This window comes from Solenopsis invicta, chromosome 1 (genome assembly GCF_016802725.1).
Source record: "Solenopsis invicta isolate M01_SB chromosome 1, UNIL_Sinv_3.0, whole genome shotgun sequence".
Classification (NCBI taxonomy): domain Eukaryota; kingdom Metazoa; phylum Arthropoda; class Insecta; order Hymenoptera; family Formicidae; genus Solenopsis; species Solenopsis invicta.
In genome coordinates, this window is record NC_052664.1 from 12,875,752 (window position 1) to 12,895,774 (window position 20,023).

General features: G+C 29.1%; 1 protein-coding gene across 6 annotated transcripts in view; it reads left to right on the forward strand.

Moving 5' to 3' along the window:
* LOC105193383 (TGF-beta receptor type-1) overlaps positions 1-13,027 on the forward strand; it is a 44,590-nt gene extending 31,563 nt beyond the window's left edge. For 5 of the 6 annotated variants that reach the window (XM_039450538.1, XM_039450534.1, XM_026134933.2 and 2 more), the window contains 5 exons: positions 4,693-4,926; positions 7,359-7,592; positions 8,523-8,863; positions 10,185-10,424; positions 11,336-13,027. In XM_039450538.1, the coding sequence (XP_039306472.1) occupies positions 4,693-4,926; positions 7,359-7,592; positions 8,523-8,863; positions 10,185-10,424; positions 11,336-11,458 (1,172 nt within the window). In that variant the 3' untranslated portion in view covers positions 11,459-13,027. The remainder of the gene's footprint in view (positions 1-4,692; positions 4,927-7,358; positions 7,593-8,522; positions 8,864-10,184; positions 10,425-11,335) is intronic. The other variant, XM_026134931.2, reaches the window with a different exon arrangement.
* The last annotated feature ends 6,996 nt before the right edge of the window (positions 13,028-20,023 follow it).

The window sequence follows — 20,023 nt, forward strand, 5'->3', positions numbered from 1 at the left end:
ATAGCGTTCATCGTGTTTTTTTCTTTTTTGCTTTTTGACAACTTTTTATCAAATAAAAATCGATATTTTATTATTCCTACAAAGTGGCGCTACTGTTTCGTCACATAATGTGAGATATAGCATATATAAAATTACGTAATAAACATATTATCTTTAGAGCGTTTGAAAAGATTATGTAAGCGTATATAATATATATTACAATATTTTAAATTTAGTGCTTGCCTATATTTATTGCGTTAAATTTTTAACCTTCTAACGTCAAATAAAAATAATTGTTAAAAAATAATTATTTTAAAATTAAATTGAAGTTTTATTTTTTTAAACGTTTTATTATTTGTTTGTACTTACAAAAGTAAATTTTTGGACGTAATTTATAAAAATTGCTTTTTACTAGATTTCAAATGTATTTCGACGTCTTTGAATCAGACATTTATATCGCTATTTTCTGTTCATACATCTCTTGTTCGTAATAAAGAGGGGATGCAGATAATGTACGTTCTGTGTACGTTACGCGTGTAAGATAAGATAATACGGGTATGTCTATATATACCGGTGCATTTTGCAACGAGGAGAAAATTTGATAAAAAGACTAACGACATTCCCCACAATCTATCATTTCACGTATAACTGAGAGTATGTTAACTTTAGACACACAAACCGTTTCCGCATTAACACACCTCTGTAATTTTTGCAAACTCATGTATTTGAAATCAAATAAGACATGTGCATACGTGTATAGATATGTATATAGTATTCATTGAAAGATTTTTCTAAGTAAATCACAGAAAGAACAAGTAAAGTTACTTTTTAAGATTAAATATGTTCAACAAAAGCGTACTTGCTGCAAATACATAATTTATTCCGAGAAATAATATTTTACATACTGAGAATGAGATAATATTTTACATGCTGAGAACAAGATGCTGTTTGTAAAATTTCTTAATATTTATAATAGTAACATTCAGGCTATCAACATAGTTTCAATTATAGTTTAATTTGTTAACTTGAAATTGTTCTAATTACAGGATCAAATTTAATGAAAAAAATTTCATATTGCAAAAAAGATAATGTTTAACTGATATATAGTATTGGAATGTTTGCTAATATTAATTAATAGTTTATAAACCAAGTAAAAATTTCTCGTTACTTAAATTCTTGAAATATAAATTAATCAATTGATGGTCCATCCTTACAGTAAAGCATAGAGTTCTCATCAATTGCAGACTGACAGATGTTTACAATGGGAAAAGTATGATACGATATTACAAAAAATACGTAGTACCGGTTGAGATTGTTGAGATTGCAGTTTGATGTGTTATGTAAGAAATTAGATCCGTATTGTCTATATCTTATCTCAATACATGTAAGGATTAGTGAATTTAGACGTCCATACTTATGCTAAATCACATTTTTATGTAAAGATAAAAATGAATAAAAGCAAGTTGTCTTATAATAATATAATAAAATTATTCAATAATTAATAGTAATAGGTTACCTATGTATTTATTTGCATTATTTATTTTCTAATTTAAATAATTAGCGACGGAATATAACTATAAGATTGTGGAAAATATATGAATGATAGTTCCATGTTAATGGATTTCAACTGCGACCAGAAGCGGACGTTGACGACGAGGGTGCAATTTGCCAAGCGCGAATGGAATGATTTCACCGCGGGAATATGAAGTAACGAGGCGTACACAACACGATTTAGACAAAGGTATGACGGGACAGACTGAAAGCGATTATACGTGCTCCAATAAATCCGCGAGGACGGCCAGTTATCGGCGGATACTCTCGCAGCGATTTGACATTAGTCCGAGATGCGCGTTATATGTTCGCTTATGAAATTCAACATTCATGTAGCGGTTTAATCAGCCTCAATGACGATTTACTGGCATCAAAAAGGAAAATATTTTATTAAACCATTAGTTACAATATTGTCAATATTGAAAAGTATCACATTATTAATTCTATATTTGACACTTTTGGTTTTATTTCATTGTGGAATATTTGTTTTCCAATTAAAATAAGTTCAATAAAGATTGATTAAATAAAAGTACAACAGCGCTCGACTTGAATAACAAATGTTCTTATTTTTCATCTTTTACGTATTTTTAAATATTAAAAAGTTATTGAAAGCTACAGTAAATCTATCAATTCTTTATTTATTTCTTATACTATTTATACAATGAGATAATAAATAATATATCAAAAATGTAGTAATACAATATTTACCTTGTTATATCATTTAATATTTTTTAATGTTTTTTTTTATTAAAACATTATTAAAACAAACATTTAATTTGTATAAAAATACTATATTGTTATATAACTTTTTATAAAATATTTGTAAGAAAATATATTTTATATTAAATAAATAAAACACATTATATTAAAAACTGATATTTTAAGAAAGAAAAATTTATAAATTAAAACTTATAGATTCTTTCTGCAAGGGAAAATATCAATATTGCAATATTTATTTCGATTATAAGCAAAAATATTATGTGACGAAACAGGAGCCTATAAATATTAATTATTGTTTAAGTGACTTTTACGAACATCATTTTTTTATTAATGTTAACAAGGAACGTATTCTCCTATTCTCTTATTGTTAGTGAGAGATTTATCATTGGCTGTGCAATCATTTATCAGTGAATCGTTTCTCGTCGTGTTGTATGTCATCTCATTGAAATCTTCACGGTAAGGTTATCACGATCAATATCCAATTATATCGTGATTCGTCCTATCTACCTATACATAACTCGGGTTAACCTTACCAATGGAATTTTGCGGTTGTTTGATTCCGTGATGGGTTGTATAGTTATTTGTTTTATATCCAATTTTATCAGTATTTTCTTTTACAAATCCTTACCTGCAGAGTAATTTCACTATAAGCCTATTATAATAATATTAATTTTAACAGTCAATCTGCAGTAATTAATTGAAAAATTATTAAATTGTACGATTAGTTATGTCTATTTATATTCAGATTTGTGAAGAATGACTTTTAATAGAAATTTACTTTTATTATTAGAAATTGTTATAATTTTTTAATACGTTGTTAAATTAATTTTTAAATTAATTTCAAATTATTACCTATATTTAATATCTATATATGTATAAACGTAAATGTAAATATTAAAATAATTATGCGTTATTTTTGTTTTGTCTTATGTATAATCTTATCTTTATGAATATATCATAAATTACTTTTTTTCGAGAAGTTGCCGCTAGTTACTTTGCTGCGATGATTAAATTATTATCGAACTAACATGAGTTACACAAATTTTTTTGAATGAATAGGTTTTGTTTAACAGTTTACAAAAATTTGATTGGCTGTTTTAAAAATTGCTTAATAATATTTTTACTTAACATTTGTGTGACGAATTTCGATAAATAATTGATTAATAGCATTCGTGTGACTTGAAAGAATATATCTTGATGATCTTCGGAACTGTTAATCGCAGGTAAGTTAAATTATGTGCTTAACGTACTGCAGATGTCTCGATAAGATACGTTAAAGGAATATTTAATGCAACCATGATGTGCTTATGTTGCATATCACGTGGAATGAAGGGTTACCTCGGATTTAACACTAGAATATTCTCATCATAGATTCAATGGATGAAATTTATATACTGGTATATACATGAAGATAAAAACTAAATGATAAATGATTGTTTTTGTTCACTGTTTGCATCATTAATATCTGTCAAAAAATTGTAAAAATATAAAACTCTTAAATAAAACTGTTTTGCTAGTAGTATAATAATCTTATTTGGTTTATATGACTTTATTTTAGTGTTAAAATCCATATAAAATTCAAAATAAAAATTGGATTATATAAGGATAACCCTGAGTCTAAACGACGATTAATGGTCAAAAATAATTGTAAAACATCGAGGCGTAGTCGTACGTTCATGCATCATTTAATTTTTTTAGGACTTCTTTCAGTCCCGTGACTTTTCAGAAGTTCAGCCATGAATCAGGCTATTGGTCATCAAAATGATCAGCATAAGAATCACCTAAAATCCTGTCCATATTACGTTAAATCTTTCTTGAATATATTTGTTTAACCGCTGTTAACACAGAAATCACTTTGCGTTAGCTATTTCGTAAGCATTTTGTTATATGTGTCTTTCCATGTTTTCCGCTTCTTCCTTTTCTTTTATTTTTATCGCTTATATCTCATGGCTGTCTTGTTTGGAAATTTTCGCTCGTGCTTGCTTGCTTTTGATTTAATAATGCACAAAATTGATTTTAATCACTTCATGTACTATCGTAAAATATTTTGTTTCCAAGATCGGAGATATTCAACCTGTAGCTTACATGAATGTAAAGAACAGTTTGTCGGAAATAATGAAATAATTTTACTCTATTGTTATCTAAACATAAATAATCTTACTGAATAATTATACAAGTAAGCGATGGGTAGAAACATATATAAGTTTCTTTTTTTCTTTTTACGTAACAAAACTGCGTTTGTAAGAATTTCTTTGCATTCATGTAATTTGTCTGTAGAGCTTGAGACAATACATGGGGCACTCATCCGGAAATACGCATATTACGGGTTGAATACCTCTAGCATGGTAACGTGTATAATACATTATCATCAAGGTCGAAATTAGCGTTTTTTCGTCGATGCCTTCTACGTGCAAATAATAATCGAATTATCTATGCCGAAAGTATCATCAAGCGGTGAGGATGCAACATGGGTTACCTGGAAAATGGCCTTGACGATAGCAGTACCAATATGCGCGATCTGCGTGGTTGTAATGATATTCTATCACATATACATGACCAAAAAGAGGCCGGCTAGGCACTTTCCGGACGATTCGCTGGAGGCTCCGGATCGACCAATTCTGGGCGGCGTCACTATCAGGGACATGTTGGAGATGACTACGAGTGGCAGCGGCTCAGGTAGGTCAAACTAAAGTCTATTATACAGAATCACAGATACAAAATCATAATAGATAAAAGATTAAATCGTCTTCTAATCTTTAGAGAAAAGTTTTTAATAGAAATGCTTTTACTGAAATATGATCACTTATTTTTAATCAGATTAATCAATAATCATTTTAGGACTTAATCGTAATTGCAAATTACGTTATAATAAATTATTCAAAATTATTTGAACAGATTTCAGTTTTTCTTGATTCTTTTTATTACAACAAATGCAGCATTGCAATTTATTGCATATAAAACGCGTTTTATATAAATTTATTTTATATAGGTAATCTTAAAAAATCAATAGTTTTCTTAATATACAAATGCAAATAATTAAAAATGTTATATATATACATATAACTTTACCCAGTGCCCGTGTGTATAATATAAACACACATGTATATGTGTGCGTGTATGTGTTACGGACAATTTGATTAATTTGGAAATTATACATAATGACCGGCCAATATTAATGCTTACTTGTTTTGAGAAATTTGAATAATAAAATCCCAATACAAATTAATCAAAATGACCAGTTATTATACATTATGTTGACGGATAAGTGGATAATGTGATTAATAGATTGAAAGACTGAAAATATATCTTCAATATGTAGGGCAGTCTGTTTTCCATAGTCTTAGCTTGTTAAAACTTAAAAGATAACAAATAAAGATGATTATTTAGAACAACAAAATGTGCATGGAAAGAACAACTTTGCTGAAATACAGATCTGAAAATAATTATATTGAATCACTAAAAATTTATATTAGATGTTTAAGCTAGTTGCTACAGTGTCAAAACCTTTTGTAGCAGAATTATTATGCTTGGATGTCTTAAATAATTATTTTGATAGTTCAACATAAAATTATTTTGACCTGTATTTAGTTTAATTTTTAAATACTACAGTAAAAATTTTTTTTCTTTGTGTTTATTGTTTTCGTTTTTGTCGTAAAAAAATTATAAACTCATGTGGAATCTTGTTTCACGTTGCAAAGTATGGTGCGGTCGATGAAGAGCCCGTAGGGAGGGTGAAACCTGAGAGATATAATCAAACCAACACCAAATTTTTGTTGCGATTGACCATGTTGATATTGACCACGTTCCAATGCCATTTGAAACGAATTGAGTTTGGGTTAGATTATATCTTTCGGGTGCAGCCCACACGAAGGAGGGAATCCTCTATTGTCCAACTATACTGTGCAACGCGAAACAAGAAACTATATAGTTGTTTTCTTCTTTTATTAGATCATCGCAGCGTTGTAACATTGTAACGACTGCAGATTCTGCATTAGAAGTTTAGACTTTCAAACTAAGACTGTTGAGAAAATAAAGTAAGATTTATGCAAAATGAGTTTAGTATTAGGAAATACACATAATCAGGAAGTTTCACTATTTTTTTCCATTAACTATTTTGACAGAACAAATTGGGAATTATGCATATTGATTGATCATTTTGTATAATTTTTGATTACTCAAATTTCCCGTAACATATATACATATATATATATTTATATTATATATATATATATATATACATATATATATATTTATATTAGTACACTCTTATTATACATACAGAAAAATATTCTGGTACTAATTAAGAAAAGCACACAATTGCTTAATTTTTAGTTTTCTCTCTTTAAGTATCTTACCTTTGCAAAAAATATTTTTTAGAAAATAGAGTTTTTAAATATATTTATTTACTTAAAACAAGTAATATTAATTTAAAGTAAACTTCTCTATGCATATAGAAAAATATATACTTAAATTAAAGAAATACTGTTTAAGTATTTTAAATATTTTATAAGTTTATTACAAGCATTAAATCTATTCAAAATATATTTTGAATGCTAGTAATTTAATATTTCTATCAAAAATATTAAGTTTAAACAAAATATTTAATTTACTTATTATTTTGACTTTTCGCGCATATAATTTTATAGTATATAATTTTTATACATTTTTTTTCAAAAGTAAAAATTTTTTTTTTATTATATAATAACAAGATTTTTTCTAAGTGATGAAGATATTTTAAAACAATTACCAAGAAATTTATACTTTATAAAGATAACTATTAATTATTATAGAAGAAAAAAGTAAATTAAGTAATTTTTTTATGGCAGTAGAATTAATATATTTTTGTGTATAATATAATAATGTATAAAAATACGAATAAATTATTACATTAAAATTTAATTACTTAACTTGCTAAATTAAAATTGCTAAATTAATACATAATTCATATTTGCTTATATAATTGCTTAATATAATTTTTTGTAAAATACGTATATTTATATACACGTTACTTTATTCTTTTGGTCATGCATGATATACGAACACGCAACGCGTGAGTCATCTTTAATCATACTGAAATTTACGTTCTCCAATGCCCATCCTCTCTCAAGTAGGCCTGCCACTTCTGGTACAACGGAGCATAGCGCGCCAGATTCAGCTGGTGGAAACGATCGGAAAAGGCCGCTTCGGTGAAGTCTGGCGCGGTCGTTGGCGTGGCGAAAACGTCGCCGTGAAAATCTTCAGCTCACGAGAGGAGAGATCTTGGTTCCGAGAAGCCGAAATCTATCAGACAGTGATGCTGAGGCATGACAATATCCTAGGTTTTATCGCTGCCGATAACAAAGGTGCATATTCGTACTTAAATCTAAAAATTCTGGCAAAAAGTAGTACTTATAAAGTCTAATGTGCCTTTTCAATGTTTCTGTTTTTCGTGATTTTCAAAGTATACATTATTTTTGTTTATGTTAATTTAAAATAGAGTTTTAATAAGAATCTGTTTTTTAGAAACTTAAAAATAAAAAAATATAATTGCATTAAAAAAATGATCTTGCAAGTACAGCCACAATTTTTGAGCTACAAAAAATTAATTGAGGTAGATAAATAATTAACAAATATTATGATATTATTTATTGGTATTTAACCAAACATCTAAGTAATAGAGACAGAATTTATATATGAACTGTTTGTGCATGAGATTTAGAAAAAAAAATTTTTTTGTGATGTCTATATATTTATGTTAAGATCAATTATACTTATTGTTATAAAATTTTACTGTTGAAAATGAAATCTAAATTTTCTAGAAAAAATGCTAAAATGTTACTAATATAAATTCTATAAGTGACAAATAATATTATAGCAGATACAAGACATAGCGATAAATTTTTGTTGTGACACCTAGAAATTTACCTATAATTGCAAAATCTTTTATTAAATGTGAAAAATAAACGTATTGTGCTAGTTTGTATATATACATATATATTGCTAAAAAAATATGTTTTACAATTAGATTTAATAATTAAATAAATTTAACTAGACTAGTTTATCAAACAAAAGAATTAGGTTAGAGTAATAACTAATTTAAGACATTTATTTCTGTTTCGAACTCGCAGACAATTTTTTTCGAATTACTTGAAACATTGAAACACTCTCTTCTTATTGATTTTCATTGCATGTTTTATTATCTTGCGCATTGTTTAAGAGCTGTTGCGATCAAGCTACGTCTTCTACATAAATTGTTTAATAGAATAATAGCGGGTCATTTCATTTCTTTTCAGATAACGGCACGTGGACACAGCTGTGGCTGATAACGGATTATCACGAGAAGGGCTCGCTCTTCGATTACCTCAACAGATCGACCGTCGACACGAACGGTATGATAAGAATGGCCTTGTCGATCGCCACCGGCTTGGCGCATCTTCACATGGAAATAGTCGGCACGCAAGGCAAGCCGGCCATCGCTCATCGGGACCTGAAGTCAAAAAATATCCTCGTGAAGACTAATGGTACCTGCGCCATAGGCGACCTCGGATTGGCCGCCAGGCACGACGTAATCACGGATACCGTCGACATTCAGCTCAACAACAGAGTTGGCACGAAAAGATACATGGCGCCTGAGGTAATTATATTTATTCAAAGACATTTCTTTGATTCTAAACATAAAAAGCAAAAGAATCTATACTCTGTATTAAGAAGAGTCTTAAGAAGAGTAAAACAATATTAAAATATTAATTATATACAGTTATTAATAAATATTAAAAAATTTGTTAATACTAATAGTCAATATTCACTATTAACAACACTCCATTGTTTTACTAATTATGTAACCATTTTTATTAATTACTAATTTAAAATTAAATAAAACGTAAAAAGGCTAACTGTAAGAGCAAGATCTTACTGTTAATGTTCAAATAATGTTTCTTATATGTCTTTCTCATATTTCTTATATGATTTTATATGACATTTTCTGATTCTTTGAATTGCGCGCCGTTACTTTCGGTCTTGAAAACAATCTTGAAAACTCCCTGAAAACTATAAACAATTTGTAAAAATATTTGTAAAAAATATAAAATAGATTGAAAGAGAATGAAATAAATACAATATATAAAATTATATAAGAAATGTTACTTATGTCTATTTTCAGCAATGTAGATTAACTTTGATCTTAGTTTAACTTACTTTTTATCTTTTCCTAACTTTTAGAAAAGGATAAAGAGTGAATTAAAGTTGAGCTCAAAGTTAATCTACATTGGTGAAAATGGACATTAGTCATTAAGGTTTTGCTTTGATCGTTATCAGCCTGTCTCGATTTTAATTGGGTTCCACAAATCACGATCTTATACTAATTATTATTTTTAGATAAAATATGATTTATGTTCTTTTCAAGTATCAAAGACTTGTTTTTTTTTTATTATTAAAAGAAATAAGATACTAGTATTATATTATATAACTATCTCTAAATCATCAAAATGAAATCAGTGAAATCTTATTGATTAGGCAGTTCTATATTTATAACTATAATCTTTATAACTATGACTATTACTAATCTTTTAGTTCAGTCCTTTAGTTCATCTTAATGCATTGATTTATGATATTATTGAATAATACAGGAATTAGTATTATTAATAAAAAACAGTGCATATATCGCTACATTATAATAGTTATATATATATATAATAGCATTGAAATTGAACTATTTATTATCTTTTAATGATAAGACACTGGTTTCAATTTAGAGAGCAAATAATTTTTTAAGAAAAAAACAATAATAAGTTTTAATAAATAAAAGTATATGAAAACAGAGTGAGAGAGGGAGGAGGAGAAAGAAATAGAGAGAGAGAGAGAGAGAGAGAGAATGTTCAAGATAATTTACGATTGGTTTTGCACTCGATCAGGAAGGTGGATCTTCGACAACTTGTGCGAACGTTTTCTGCTTTTAGGTTCTTGAAGAGACGATAAACATGAACCACTTCGACTCGTTCAAGAGGGCCGATGTGTACGCACTCGGTCTGATCCTCTGGGAGATCGCTAGACGTTGCAATGTCGGCGGGATTCACGACGAGTATCAGTTGCCCTTTTACGACTTGGTGCCTTCCGATCCAACTATCGAGGAAATGAGGAAAGTCGTGTGTACTGATCGACAGCGACCGTCGATACCGAATCGATGGCAATCGATCGAAGTGAGTATTGTAGTTAAAATCAGTTTAAATTTTCTCAAGAATAATAATTTTTAACCGGTAAATTTTTTTGCTTCAATACTCATGTTTGTAAATTAACTTTTACATGACTTAAAAATGAAGTAAAATAAGATCTGATAATTTCGTATGCTTGGAAGTCACTGACTCGCGTAAAAGAAGCTCGGTCTGTCTTCTCTTCGCGTGTCACCTGGCGTGTGGCGCGACCGCGCCTCTTGATATGATAATTATACATATAATTAATATATAACAATTATAATTATAACTCAATAAAATCATAACAATAATTGGAATAAAATGTAAATCTAAGAAATCATTACCCAGAGAGCAACGTGTCTGTATTTTTGCTGATATGTTGCTCACAATCATATCATATTTTGTTATCAAAATTGCAGCAACTGAGTTCATACTTGTTGGCAAATTCATGCCTTCACAACATAACAACTTTATATATAGCATCTTGTCTGCAACTTTAAAATTGTTATCATCAAAATTTATGCTGTTACCATTATGTTATCATCATAATTTATAGGCTCACACAATGTTGTCATATTGTGGCTAACGTAAGGTAATTTTGATGCTGCTATCTTGCCATTAAACTACTGGTAATACATATATATTATTGCCTGCGTGTTACTTCGGTAAATTTCATATTTATGACGACAAATATACAAGCTGCTAGCATAAGTAATCACAGATTTACTTAGACACAAATTTTACTTAGATATGCTTGGTTCTGGGTATTAATTGAAAATTAAAATAATTAGCTAAAATTATATTTATAAAATTTTTACAAAAATTATAAAGTAAATTTACATAAAATTAATTTTACATTTTTAATTTTACAAGAATACATTAGATTGATAATTAATTGACAATTTATTGTATCCATTTAGGCTTTGCAAGTAATGTCGAAAGTAATGAAGGAATGTTGGTATCACAATGCTGCCGCCAGGCTAACCGCACTCAGGATCAAGAAATCGCTCGCTAATTATGGCGCTATAGACGACCTGAAATAGATTAAGTCGAGCTCTGTCGCTGAGCTCTTCGAAGGAAAAGCTACAAAAATCGATTGGATTATTTACGTGAACATTGCTACTTTGAAATTCGATGCGATAGAGCTTCCGGCAGAGTGAAGAAATATCTCGAGGAGTCGAGAAGAATCTGGAACAGACTGGCTGAAGATTCTTTCTTATGTGAGACTGGTCTCGACTTTCGAGTAAAGTACTGTATGAATAGAATTGATATCGCTTTGCAGAACTGTGAGTAGAGAAATAGAATGGATTTTTAAGCGTATTGATCGTTTCGAACGATTTGAACGTAGCGCGCGAGCTATAGAAAGAAACATTATTTCAGTCCCAATATATCGCGGCCTGATGATCGGTCACTCTGTTGAATGGGTCAACAGGCAATCGCAATACACGTTCGGTTAATCGAACGATCGCTCAATTATGCTCCACACACATTGACACACTGACACGTAAGAAACACATACCGCTATATATTTATTACAATAATACTAAGATAATAAAGTATACAAATTTATTATATAGCAACATTTATTGATTAATACTAATGATCAACAGTACTCGCATATACACACGTATATAATTATATATTACATATATATATCCCCGTTATCTTGGAATAATCGATTCGATTAACCGAACCATATACAATTTGGGCGATCTTATAAACAAGTTACCTCAGTGAAACGATCACTGTGCTCGCGCAAGTATGCCGATTCGTCGGAAGTAATCGGAATGTCGCACAAGATTTAAACGTATCAATTTAGCTCCGACTGGATGTATTGGCAAATTATACGCGGAGAAAGTTACGACAGAAGAACATTTTTTTATCTCAGTTTCGAAGATTTGTCGTAAAAATTCGCTATTTTATCGCGGTGCGTGCAAAGATTAGAATTACATTAAGAGCCTATATTATGCATCATGTTATACAAAAGAAATGCATCTTGCAATGCAATGTCTTTTGGTTTTTCTTTTTCTGGGAAAAAAAGTGCCGAGTTTGTCGATAAAAATGATTATACAGGGTAGATAGGAAAACCGGACAACCGATTGACAACGGTGTCCAATAGAATCAGATAATTTCAGATGAGGCCGATTTTATCGTCAAAAACAAAAAATTCTCTCGTGAATGCATTATGCATTAGTGAATGCTTATGCATCTCTGACGAAATTGACTGATGAGACTGTTAACAAGAATGTTCACCCTTCCTCTTGTGTGAGGTATCGTGAAACTTTGGCACATCGTCCGGTTTTATTTGTCGACCCTATACGTATACTCTTAATATAGTAGATACATACGAATGTTTTGCTCAAGATGAATATTTTTGCGTAATCATACGGAAAGTGAGCGCAATACGCAATGATACGATAAAGATTTTGAAGTGAGTTTTTTTTTTGTAATGCAGGAAAGCTGAAATTGAAAGATTTAGCTCAAAAGCGCGCGTGTATCATGGCGTGAAAGAAACGTGAGAGCATGAGAAGCGTGTGAGAATGTAACGAAAGTTGAACTAGGATTTGGTACAAGAAAAAAAGGAAAAGTGGAAACCAAATTTGATAAGAAAAGGAAATCATTGGAGAATTCATATTTACAAGTATTTTTTGCATTTTGAGTAAAGAAAAGTACGCACGTACGAGCGGATATGAGTATCGATTGCGTATATCAGGCGAGCAGATGTAGTTGGGCAAGAAGAAATCAATTGATATTGCAGTTGCGAACTTTTGAGACAACTTCTTAAACATGTTTGCTACTTCTTTTTTAATAATGCGATCTTTTTAACAATGGAAAATATCGCAGACAAATTTTCTGCATGTGTTTATGAACTAAAAAAATATTAAGAAAAGTTTAATGTTAAAATGTAGTTATTAAACAAGAAATGTAAGATAATATAAGATTGTGTATATAAGAAAACAATAATATTTTATAAAAAAATTAAATAAAGAAACAGTATTTTTAAGATTGGTTTCTTCTGGCACAACCATGTTCAAGTGCTTTTTGGATTATTTCTTATTGCGTTCTATCAACGTTGAAGAAACTCATCTGTTTGTCGAATGCTGTTTTATAAAAATTTCTTTTATTTAAAGTTTTGAACGTAGAATTTTCATATAAATTTACATCTACGCACTGTATTTTAATGGGTTGAAAAGCAATCATAGTGCTTGAAGTAAGTATATAACTTTTGATATACCGTGAGACTAAGAATGCGATGAGTATGCGTATGGGATGTCTTTTTGTGGAACATAATTATATAATTCTTGGTGAAGAACAGGAGAAACTGTTTATTTATCCGCAAACGGGGATTCTCCTCTTCTTCAACAGGTAATGGATTGTACCGATAATAGTGTATAGTGTATACTTCTTTAACAAAGTAAGAGAGGAATATGAAAGACGATTTATTCGGGATGAAAGATAGCAAGCGAGCAAAGCGTGCGATAGAAGAGAACAAGAAAATAAGAATCTTCGTCATCCAATAGTCAACGTAGAAGTTTGCGAAGTTACAATTATCATAATTATAGACGATGAACGGAGGGTCCTTTGAACATATAATCGTATTTTTGTATTGTTTTTTAACGGTGACGTTGATCGAACGTCGTAATAATTTTCCACTTCCGTTTTTACATGCAATGTTCCGACCCAGCTGCATGATTTTATAACAAGAGTACTACACTTAGTTGCTTATATGAATCAGTGCTGATAATTTTTAATTTATGTGATTAACACAATTTAATTTGAATGATATGAAAGATTATAAAAATTAAGTCATAAAAGACAAATTTTGTAGTCTCTAAATTTCTTCGAGAAAAATCTTACTTAAAATAAACGAAAATTTAGTCTACTGGATAGTAAAATTACTGCCATTTGTAATAGATTAAAATAGGATTTTTTATATGAGTGAATATTTACCTCCAATAAAAAGTAACTCTTTTGAATTAATATTTTATTCCATTAGAATAAATAATTTATTCCATTAGAGAAATTTAAATATAATTTAATTTTTATCAGCTATACTAATTTCAATATTTTGAAATCGACAATCTTAGCATTAGATTCATATTCAGTGTCATGAAAAACTTCTATGCATAAATTTTGGCAAAAATTTGGATATTTAAAAAATTTTAACATCCATCATATTAAATCTATTTTGAATGTATCAATTTTGATATTGGATTCGTATTCAACGTTCAACAAACTTAAAGAAATAACTAGTCTTGTTTTGGAACTTAAAAAATGTCATTTCTTTTTGTTGAATTATATAATTGAAATAAAGTGTTTTTAATAAAATTGTTATTAATATTAAAATATAAATATGTATTTATTTTATGTTAAAAATCTTAAAAAATATTGTATATATTAATTATAATATATGAATTTTTTTCTGTTTTAAATACAATTGTTAAAATAATAAATACAAAATAGTTTTTTGCTTAATATATTTATAAATATGTTATCGCACAAATTAAGAATAATCAGCGCTGCAGTGTTGCAATAGAAATGTTCTTTACTGATAGATAAAATGTCTGTAAAAATTAATTTTGTATATTAGTATTCAGAAAATGCTTGAAAAAGACCAAGATAAGATGAAGCAATGAATCATAAATACGATTTAATTGCTCTGGAGTGACGTTATGCGCTCGTCGTGGATTGCAATTTGCTGAAAGACTGAGAATTTAACGATTGATTAGTAAATAGTAAATAATTTAGGATGAAGACATTTACCCTTACCTTCAAGTTAATTGACATAACTTGACCATTAATATTAATTCAGAATAGTTTATTTACATTTTTCACATAATTTTTAATTAAAATTGAATCTTTTTTTAAATTGCTTATAATTAACAAAATGAGACAAATTCTTGAACTTTTTTAAATTTAATTTTTTATAAATTTAATTTTTTTATTCAGATGAGCTTCAAATAAAGTATAGGATTAAAAATTGCTATTGCTTTGTAATTTTATTTTTTTTTGTAGACAAATATTTGTGTAATATTTTTCAATATTTTGTTATCAAAATTAAATTTTAAATTTATATTTAAACAGTTAATTTGATTTAATGATTTTTTGTTATTTATTTTTCATCAATAAAAAATAGAAATAAGACTGAGCTGTCTTAAAGCTATTTAGATATTTTTACACTTTTTAACTTTTTTCCTTAGGATAAATATGAAATTTCAGACAAAGTTTTTTATTCATATTACAATAAAATTTTTAAACTTTTGATCTTCATCATAAGCATCATCTTAGATTTAGTAATAACTAACACATCAATAAGTCCCAGGACTAACTACTAAAACAACATCTTTTTGGCAAAATTCTTCTTTATTCATCAACATAGTCTCCTTCAAATGCGATACATTTATTCCAACGCTTTTCTAACTTTTCTATGCCGATTGTGTAGAACGATTTATCTTTTCCTCAAAGTAGGCATTAGTTTCGGCAATCACTTCTTCATTCGAGCCAAATCTCTTTCTTTGGAGCATCTTTTTGATGTCTGCGAACAGCCAATAGTCGCTAGGGGCCAATTCTGGTGAATATGGTGGGTGCGGAAGCAGTGGGAAGCCTAATTCGTGCATCACAACCAATGACTTGTTTTTGCACCATTGTGAGAAAATGCGGCACCCATTTGAAAACAAGCTTTCTTATCCCCAAATGTTCATGCAAAATAGTGTGCACTACCAAATGATATCTTCAGCTATTTGACACAACTTCTCTTTGCGATTGTCAATTACGATTTGGAGAGTTTTTTTTTTATATTTTCTGGAATAACAGCCTCTTTTGGACGACCAACGCGTTCAGCTTCATTTGTGTCTGTACGACCACCTCTGAACTTCAGAGCAAACCACCGACAAATGGTTGCTTTCGACAGAGCAGAGTCCTGATAACACTTTTCAAGCCATTACTGAGCTTGAACAGTTTTTTTTTCCATTAAATAGCAATGTTTGATCAACACAGGAACCTCAGTTTTTTCCATTTTTTTTTTGAAAAGTATAAAACTAGTGTCACTTAAACCACTGTAGTTTTATAACAAATGGTCGAAATGTCATAAAATTTTACGTATTGTTTGAAGGTTGATACTAACCAAAAATTGTTTTGAAGTGTCGTTAGAGGCGCTATTTGTTGGTTAGTCCTGGAACTTATTGATTGATATGTTATTTAGAAATGGTTTGGGAATGTGTCTGCTATAAACTGGAAACAATAATAGTTACCGACATACACATCGTACGATTCTTAACAAATTGTCACTTCGAGAAAGCGAGCTTGAATTTTTACTCGCTCTCATACATTCCTGTTACAACATGTAGGTTAATTTAACATACGTAAATAACTATAGTCTATGCATTGGTGAAGTTTTGCGATAATGTTTTGCACAGTGCAAATCTGTCGACGTGACGCAAGCTTAATCAATGTCTCCTTTACAGCTGTTTCTATACTGCTAGTACAACTCTCTGTGCCAATACCTGACCGAGTATTAATTAAAAAGAGAGACAGGATAATAAAATACGTTATATTTCCACACAAGTTACACTTACTCCCCAATGAAGAAAAATATCTTTAGCATTGATTCTTGTCCATTATTATACAAATTTTAAGCGAAATAAATTTGGTGGACATTATAAAAAAAGCTTTAAAGATTAAATATATTATAACATCAGAATCTCTGCTAAATAACATTTTTTTTTTAACAATAATATTAGATCGACGAAAATATCAAACATAAAAATGAGAAAGCCAATATCAGTTATTGCGATAAATATCACTATATGCCTCTGTAATTGAATCAAGATGCCGGCACAGAAAGATCCAGGTTTCAATCCTGATTGATATGTTATTTTTTTGCAATAAATTCTTTACAGTTTTTTTTTAAATATTTATGATTATAAAAATTATTAAATTGCTCGTTAGTTTAATTTATGATATTACGTATTTGAGTTCAGTTAAGGACTGTCGCTAGATTGGTAGATATGCGGCAGACAATTTATGTGAGCTAAAATTGTAAAAAGTGTAAAAAGAGTTATTATTAAACACCAAGATCACTGCAAGACCGATATTAGACCTCTTATTTTTATGTTACAATTTTTTTAGTTTACGTATATTTAGCAGATGGTATATTCAATGTTATTTAATTGATTAATTCAAATCGGTATATCCACTTGACAGAATTAAAATTTGAATTTGTTGAAACAAAAAGATATTTTTCTTCCTTAAATACATAATCATTGCCTATATTTCCGGGCGACGATATCGACGTCACTCCTGAATTTGTTTTAATGTCAATTGAATAATCAATTGCAACTGGGTCGCCGAATTGTCGAACAGTCTGAACTTATATCTATCTGACGAATGCCGAACTGCCAAATAATATTTCAATTTCTGAATCCTTTTTCCGCTCCGTACCGTTTAAGCCTCCCTACACAACTTGTACAAAAGAGTAACAATAAATTAGAAGAAAACGTTGAACAGGTGGCATTATGCCAACATTGATTCCGATAGAAGGAAGAAACTTGTACCTTTAAGGCGATTTAACGTCTATTTTGTTTTACGCTTTAGATGATACCAGTGTTTATAACGATTACCGGTGGAGAAAAAAAACTTGTTATCGAAGAAAGTCGCATTGTCCTGATACTTTATGTTATAGGTGTTAAATGAAGCTATATTAAATATATTTTAGAGATATTCTATTTTAAGTCAGAAAAATCAGAGAATTTTGATTACACAGATTACATTAACTATGCTATTTATATTGTGTTTGCTGTGTGATACAACTGCATAAAATTTAGCTTCATAATATTTTCTTCTTTATAAATAAGGAAATCATGTAACATAATAGTCGACATATTAATACAAGTTGTTTTGTAATATTTTTTGTTAATATTTAATTTATAAATAATTAATTTATTGTACCGCATTAAAAACCTTTTTTCTTCTTTTTTGTATTTATAAAAGAAGGATATTGTTTTCCTTCCAGAGAATTGATTCAATAGAAAATTTATATAATACTAGGTTAGAGAAAGGATATCGAAAACTTGTTCTGAATTTTACAGCTAAAAATGACTATTTGATTTAATCAGAACAGTGCGATTTTTTAATCAATAATATACTGCGCATTATAATATTATACAAATATTATACAAATAAGTTAATTAGCGATTGCTAAAGGTTTATAGACCAAATATATTTTCCATTTATTTGGATGGTTTGGAGAAGATACTGCAAATTTTGATGAACGATTATACGACCTCCGAACAAAGAGCTTTTATTCTATTTATTTTTATCTAATATAATTAAACAAGTCTCTAATAATAATTGCGATATTTTGTTTGTAGTTAATTATTGTTCTACCACTTTTTGTGTTGTTTGTTCTTTTGTAGCATTATTTACATTTAAAAGAATCAACTCTTACAATTCTGTTGAATGTATATAGAATTTCAAATATTTGTTTAATCACAAAAAAACATGCTTGATTGTCATTAATTAAATTCTAAATATGTTAAAAAAATTGATCGTGATTTTGTCATAATTTATCGTCTATTTCTTTCGTTATTTCATTGTTGTCTAAATTATAATTTATTATTATTTTATTTATCCCTTTATTTGTAAATGAAATTTATGATAAAGAAGAATACAAAAGCTTCCAAATTAAATTGCTTGTACATGCAATTTTTTATTTCTTTTTTTTTTAAGTATGTTATTTAGAAGAAATATCTATTAGTAATACTACTAGCGAGGATAAGTTCATTGTTTCATCATTGCTATATCACAATCTCTATTCTCTGTGTTTCCCATGTTTATTGTATAATACTCTGTACATAATGGTGTAAATGTTCATCATCGACAACTTATATATGGATAGAATGCGCACTTGTAATTTTCGTAACGGGTGGGTGAGTTGGTGAATGGTATTGTTTTATCTTTGATTACTCGTAATGTTTGTAATGGACATGTCGCGTCTCCTCTATTTTTCCATCTGCTCTCAAATATATCGCGATGAATATAGTGTCACAGAAGGTTGTTGCTGTTAAAGGTTTATCTCGAAATAAAAGAAATTTGCGAAGTGTTGGCGACTCGTAATGTAATAGAAATAAAAGAATAATAAGTCAGAGAGTTTCAATTAATACAAAACGGGATGTATCGTGAGATAAAATCGAGTGGAATTGTTTGTGAAATATCGAACACTGCGAAATAATGCGCTATAAATGTACTAAAAATATAATACACAAATCGCAAATTATAATTTTAACAAAAGAAGAGAATGGAAAGCAACAACTCTTTCTACGGGCATATTTTCTTAGAAAGCTTGATTTGGTATACACATTCGAAAGACTGAGATGCTTACTTTTCTCGAAGTGAAATGATCTATAGCGTTAATAGGAGCCACAAACATGCGAGTACACCGACGATCCAATGAGTTACCGTTTTTTATAATTATCGCAATATTGTATCTCGCGTGTCTCGTGGCTCAAATACAGCAATTGGCTTTATCGAAATCGATAAAGTCTTTTTTTCCATTTTTCCGTTAATAATAAATAAACTATCGCGTTTCGCGACTTTTTACAAAGCGCTCA